This window comes from Symphalangus syndactylus, chromosome 1 (assembly GCF_028878055.3).
Source record: "Symphalangus syndactylus isolate Jambi chromosome 1, NHGRI_mSymSyn1-v2.1_pri, whole genome shotgun sequence".
NCBI classification, from domain to species: domain Eukaryota; kingdom Metazoa; phylum Chordata; class Mammalia; order Primates; family Hylobatidae; genus Symphalangus; species Symphalangus syndactylus.
The window spans coordinates 61,648,387-61,655,066 of record NC_072423.2 but is presented as its reverse complement, the minus strand read 5'-3'; the positions used below and the strand labels follow the sequence as shown (position 1 = coordinate 61,655,066).

The window sequence follows — 6,680 nt, the reverse complement described above, 5'->3', positions numbered from 1 at the left end:
TTGCTTCCCCTCTTTCCTTCTTTTATTTCTCCATGTTGCTTGGTACACAGCACATACACTCACAAACTCACACACAATGGCAATTACTATCATCTAAAATTATATGCAGTCAGCTATAAATATACATACGTAAAAAAAGACTTACATGTGTTCTCTCTAATTATGACAGTCCCTAATTATGTATTAGTTAAATATTATGTATTAAGTTAAATATTTAAGAAGCAGCTTATTTTTCCTATTGTATTCCATTTCTGTAATAAAACTTTTTCCCTAAAGGTACAAAGTTTACGAAGAAAAACATTCTGTGCTTGGAGATTATAAATCATGACCTATTTAAGTGTAGTTGAAATGCCAAGAAACATTTGAAATGTTTTTGATAGGTTTCATTTTTTAAAAATATGCTTAATTGAGCTTTCATTCTTTGATCAATTTGTATCTTTGTACCTTTCTCTTTACATTTTAAGGTATACTTTATACATAAAATGCATGTACAGTGAGTTTTGATGAATGTACACAGCTGCATAACAAACACCCCAATTAAAATATAAAACATTCCCATCTCTACTAAGCTTCTTCATATCCCTTTGTAGTCTGTCTCCCCACTACTTACTTCCAGATGTGACCCCTATTATGATTTCTTTCACTATAACTTATTCTCGCCTATTCTACAACTTCACACAGTGGAATCAGATAGTACCTGCTCTTTTAATCTGGCTTCTTCTGCTGTATGCATTACTGCTGTATGTGTTACTATGTTGTAATGGCTTGAGATTCATCTGTGTTGTATGTAATTAGTAGTTCCTTTCTATTGCTGAGTGTTAGCATCCCATTAATCTGTTAATGAACATTTGGGTCATTTTCAGTTTGGGGTCATTTTAAATAAAGCTGCTGTGAAAATTCTTGTACAAATCTCTCGGACACATATAAATATCTAAGTTACATTTCTAATGTTACACACTTTATATGGAGAAATCAAGTAAAGATGTTTATGTCTCTTTTCTGCAACCCCCAGTGCATACCAGGATCTAAAGGGTCTAAAGCAGATAAACACATAGGTATGTGGTGGGGTGCTGGCCAATACAGTGTCCTAGCTCTTTTAGGACTATATGAGCCCCTTATTTCGTATACACAGAATTGGTTTTGTTTTCCTCCTGCCTAGTATAGTATCTGGCACATAGGTGAAAAACAACTCATGAATTCATACTGAATTTTAAAATACACGCATAATTGACTGAATAGGTGGATATAAGAATGAATAAGTGAAGTTACATATAAGTGAGTACAACTTTGAAGAGGATCGTGGCTATCACGATAAAATCTAGAATGAAGCTTTTCTTTCTGTCACCCAGGTAAGTGTGGTCCTACCTTCTAAAATTCAGAAAAGAATGAATAGCTTTGAACATATCAAAGCAATATAAATCCAAGAATTACACTGCGGTGAGTCGGTTAAATCTCTTCTCCTGATGCTGTTTTAAAATACAAAAACTGACTTAGCAAAATCCCTTGGTACCAAGTTTCTTGGCCTAACTCCTAAGGGTGGTAGATGACTGGACAACATTACCTTCTCTAGGGGTGGTATAAAAAATAAGAAGTCTTCTCGAAAATACTCACTTACCTTCTAGGAACACACCATGTTAGGAAGGAATGCTTCTTTCCCATTCCAGAGGTTTCCTTCCATTTGGAGAGAGCACAACACTCCCGGGCTTGTTCCATATTGTCCTTCACTCTTCCCCTGGGAGGAGGAGGAATCAGTTATCTGGGAATGAGATGGAGAGAAGAAACTGAGCATATTTCCCAGCCGTTTTCTCTTTTCCTGCTCTTGAGAACTAGCAGTCCATAGGAAGCAAACATTTTGCCCTGCTTCTCCACACCCCAAGTTCTCTGAGGCAGGTTCCCCTGGGTGGGGGCCAGTGGTGATCCAGCTAATGTGACCCACCCATAAAGTCTGTCTCATTCTGAGGCTCTATATTACGAAACCGACTTGCCTGCAGATATAAGCCACATTCTCCAGTATCAGGATAAGAAGGTGATACTGTGGTCTCCTGTCTGTCATACTTTTTATTTCTCACACTGTTTAGTAACTCCAGGGGGGAAGAAAGTGTTATTTGTTTGCCTCTTCATATTCCCTTGAATCTTGAACTCATGGCTTGCCTCCATCCCTAAATGGCCTCAAAAAGCTATCTGATACATTTTCTTGTTCTTGAAAGAGTCATATTGAATTACTTCAAAAGTATCAAGTAGCCTAAATATATAAAGTAGTAGTTGTATTACATTGCAGAAGAGCTGAAAATTAAATGATTTTAAAGATTTATGGTCCAGATTAAATATTGCTCCTATTGTCATCCCACATATGGAACAGAGGACCTGAGTATAATCTCTTTTACAGATAAAATGTCAAAGACACAGAGATTATCCAACGAGTCTCAGGCAGAGAGGAGTTGGACCATCCTACTTTTTTTTTTCCTGTTACTTCATTTTTACTATTTCACATTTTCAGCCAACAATTCAAGGTGCAAACAGGATTTATTTCACATTAATATATTAACTGGATTTTTTGTCAAATAATTATGGAAGTCTCTTTAAATAACCATCTCCTCACTTCATGGCCAGTACAGGAATGAACTAGAACAAATGTTAGTGTATCCGGGGGCATGAGGCTTACGGGGAAGAGGTAGGCTGAGGGGCTCCACCAGCATGCAGGGTCAGGGGCCCTCATTCCTGGCCCACCCAGCAGCCCCCAGGTGGCACAACGGCACAGATACGCATTCTCTAGTTCCAGTAGAGAAGCCCCTTCTAGAGGGAAGAGAGGAGATGGAAAGCACATTCCAGAAACACTAGCAGAAAGCGGGGAGGCTTCCTCCCCAGCCTCAGTGTGCTTGCCCTGATGCCACTCAAGCCCTGGAAGCTCATTTTACAGCCTCAAAAGTCACATGGAGTTGGCAACACCATGACCCAGGACAGGGAAGGGGAGGGTGACAGTGGCTGGGGCCAGAACCTGGCTGAGTGGAATCTGGGCTGACAGTCCGCACATGGTGGCCTTTCCAGGCCAGGCACAGACCAGAGGAGGGAATGTGAACCAGGCCTGGCGGGGGTCTCTGGGAAGACACCTGGCTGGTCTGAGGGGGCTCATGAGGCTGAGTGTAGAGTGGCTGCCACACCAAGGGAGCTGGACTGCAGTGGAGGAGGTGGCCAGACAGTCCCTGTGTAGGGAGAAGCTACGAGAGTGAAATGGGACCGGGGGCGTGGGGGGCGGGAGGGACACCCCGTGCTCCCAAGAGCCCCAGAGATGTGAGAGAGGCATGCGGCTGGGAAGCGGAGCGGGGCCTCTCCCGAGACCAGGGACCCAACTGTCCCCCTGTGCTCGTTCCTGGTAACTGTTTATGATCAGACCTGGAGGAAGAACGAGGCCCTCCCGCACCTCCCCCAGCCGCAGCCGCAGCCCTGAGGGAAGGGGTAGGAAACAAGGACTGGGAGGGAGGCAGGAGGCTGGAGGTGGGAGGCGTCTACTGGGTCTTCTTATCTTCCCTCTGGTAAGATGGCAGAGGCTGCTTCGTGGGCATGGAGACGTGGTGTGGTTTGCCTGGGTTATAATAGGTGCTGGCAGATGCTTCTGTGGCCCTGGCTTCGGCTGCAGGAGTGCAGGGAACATGGGGGCCGACCGGAGGTTCCGTGGGCCCAGGATAGGGCGGTGGTGGGGGCTGCACATACTCCATGGCCCTGTCCATCTTGGGAGGTCCTAGATAGAACTCAGGCGAAGGTTGTGGAGAAGAGCAGCCAGGAGGGCAGGGGTACATTCCACTAGTGACTGGCGGGGGAAAGGCACAAGTCCTGCCAGGCATGTGAGAGTGGCCGTAGGCTCCACTGAGGGCTTCACCCCTGGACACTTAAGATGCCACCTGGAGCACCTGCTGTCCAGATTCAGTGGCGCCCCCTGCCTTGGAGGCGGACTTGCGGGAAGCAGAGCCTTCCCAGTCACTGCCTGCTTCGGCGTTCACTGTTCCCTTGATGTGGTTTGTATCAAACACAGACTGCTTGATCTCACAGGCCTTCACGAGATAAAATGACATTACGAAGGACTGCATGGCATCCTTCGCCTTGGACAGAAAGATGAAAGGGGTAAGGTAGATGGTGCCTTTCTTGGTCCCTTTGGAGACCTCTGGCACGTTCTTCATGTCACTGAACTGAAGTTTCACAAGATTGTAGGACACTGGGATGCTCTCAGTGTTGTTGGTGATCACTCTGCCGCCCTTGGAGTGACTCTCGTTGAGCACCATAGTCTTTCCAAAAGCAGCCCCGAGACGCCCCATCCTGCAGTTGACCAGCCCATGGTGGTGGCTACATCTTCACAAACGTGACGTTTTAGGTAGAGAAGCAACTCAGGGGAATCCATACCCTCCCAAAGAAATCTTGAAGTTAGCCTAGGTCTTCCATATTTAGAAGGTCAGTGGAGGCAGGCCAAGGACTAAGCTTACAAACAAATTTTTGTGTTCATTTAATGGGTCAGTGAAATGGCTCAGCCATTTAGGGGACCCTCATAGAGAGATTCAGCTACTAATTATGTTGCTTAAGGGAGGAGGGGGAGGACTGTGCTCCTCTCTTTCCACGTGTTCATTTGCACGCGGAAGTTTCTGCTTTTCATATCTGTGGCAGTGTCACCTGCAGCACTCTCCTCAGAGTGTCAGCTCTGGAAAGATGCTATTGCTCCGAGGACTGATCTTTGAATTTCTGAGGTGAAGGATTGGCTTTGGTCAACAGTCATCTTCTTGTCACAGTTGGGCACATCCTCAGGCTATAAAATCTCTCTAATTCTAGGTCCCCACTAGTCTCTTTAATGAGATCCTGGACAGACCTGCAGAGAGGCCCCACGATCCTTCTCCAGAGACCAAGGGGAGCTTGGAGGAGAGGGACAGTCCCAAATGCTGCCACCCTACCATTTCTGGTCTCAGTCTTTTTATACCAAATCTCTCATACTGCCAGTACTCTTAATTTTCTTTGCCGGAAGGAGGACGCAGTGGCTCATGCCTGTACTCACAATTTGGGAGGCTAAGGCAGGAGGATCACTTAAGCCCAGGAGTTTGACACCATCCTAGACAAAATAGTGAGACCCTATCTCTACATTTTTGTGATTAGCCAAATGTGGTGGTACAACATGTGTGGTCTCAGCTACTCAGAAGGCTGAAGTGGGAGGATCACTTGAGCCTGGGAGGTAGAGGCTGCAGTAAGCTATAATTATGCCACTGCGGTGCAGCATGAGTGACACAGTGAAACTCTGCATCCCAAAAAAGAGGAGACAATTTTAAAAATATTCTTTTAGAGATGGGGGTCTGTGTTGCCCTTGCTGGTCTTGAACTCCTGGCTTCAAGCAATCCTCCCGTCTCAGCCTCTCTAGTAGCTAGGATTACAGACAGGCACCACTGCACCCAGTTTATGAGGAAATTAAAAAATTCGTTTTTAAAAAATGAACTTGATCTCAATATTCCCAGCCAAACATTCCCATCATTTTCTTGGATAGTTTAAATCAGTGGTCCCCCAGCCTTTTTGGCAGAAGGAACACAGTGTGGAAGACAGTTTTTCCACAGACCGAGTTTGAGGGTGGTGTCAGGATGAAACTGTTTGACTACAGATGATCAGGCAGTACATTCTCATGAGGAGCAGGCAACCTGGATCCCTTGTATGTGCAGTTCACAACAGGGTTCATGCTCCTGTGATAATCTAATGCTGCTGCCGATCTGACAGGAGGTGGAGCTCAGGCAATAATGTCCGCTTGCCCACTGCTCACCTCATGCTGTGCAGCCCGGTTCCTAATAGGCCATGGACTGGTACCGGTCCATGGCCCGGGGTTTGGGGACCACTGCTCTACATAATGCAAATTTCAAGCAAAGAGTGAAAAAAAAAAACTTTGACATCAAAAACTTGATAACAACTAGCCATGTTGTGTTTGAGCTGTGAGTGAGGTAAAGTAGTGATTTTTTTTAACCTTCTTTTTCCTTCATACTCCATCACAGAGCTCCTGGCCCAGCTCAGACTAACATACTTGGCCATCTCTGATCCTTTCTCTTTTCCAACTAACAAGCTCTGCTGTGTGACTGCAATTCTCTGCCTGTGCATGAATGTATGCCTTTGGATTCACTCTGGAAGAGTTACCCTTGTGGGTTATGACCACAAAAAGGAACGCACGATGATTGTGCTGCTGTCTTCTCCATACCTCTAGCTGCAGGCTAGACATCGAAAACCAATGAAATCAGGCAGCTCTCCTCAGCCCAGAAATTAAGATGTGGGTATGTTAACAGAGACCCACAGACGGAACAACAACACTTGTTCATTGTTGGAAAGAGAACACTGCCTTTATGCTCCTTGGATAAACAAACACTGTGCGTCTGTCAGGTGGTGGCGGCCTGGACGTCGTGAGTACACAATCAAGCATAATCTACCAGCAAATTCTTTAACCCAGGGCTTGCAAGGAAATTTCCAGCGTTCTTTCCCCTGTATACATGTTACCAGACTCTTCAGCAGCATCTGCCCTTTTGCCTTTCTGGTGCCGTTTACAAGCTGAAAACACTTCTAGAAGCCAAACCCCCAACTTTCAAGGAAGGTGAGAAATGCTGTTTCTTGCTTGAGGCTCTCTTTCAACTGCCTTTCTCTTCAAGGAATAATAATGACTCCCTTCAAGAAGGCTCTGG

At 45.6% G+C, this 6,680-nt stretch overlaps 1 protein-coding gene across 1 annotated transcript; it reads right to left on the bottom strand.

The window, feature by feature from the left end:
* Positions 1-3,411: 3,411 nt before the first annotated feature.
* On the bottom strand, positions 3,412-4,274 carry LOC129459266 (WW domain-binding protein 2-like). The gene is made up of 2 exons (XM_055235812.2): positions 3,887-4,274; positions 3,412-3,751 (listed from the first exon to the last, which is right to left on the bottom strand). Exons 1-2 carry the CDS (start codon positions 4,272-4,274, stop codon positions 3,504-3,506), a joined length of 636 nt encoding a protein of 211 aa, XP_055091787.2. The 3' UTR covers positions 3,412-3,503.
* Positions 4,275-6,680: the final 2,406 nt, after the last annotated feature.

Coding starts and splice junctions, on each gene's coding strand:
- LOC129459266 (XM_055235812.2), bottom strand. CDS start 4,274: ATGGTGCTCAACGAGAGTCACTCCAAGGGCGGCAGAGTGATCACCAAC. Junction 3,752..3,886: donor GGTGCTCCAGGTGGCATCTT/AAGTGTCCAGGG, acceptor CACAACCTTCGC/CTGAGTTCTATCTAGGACCT.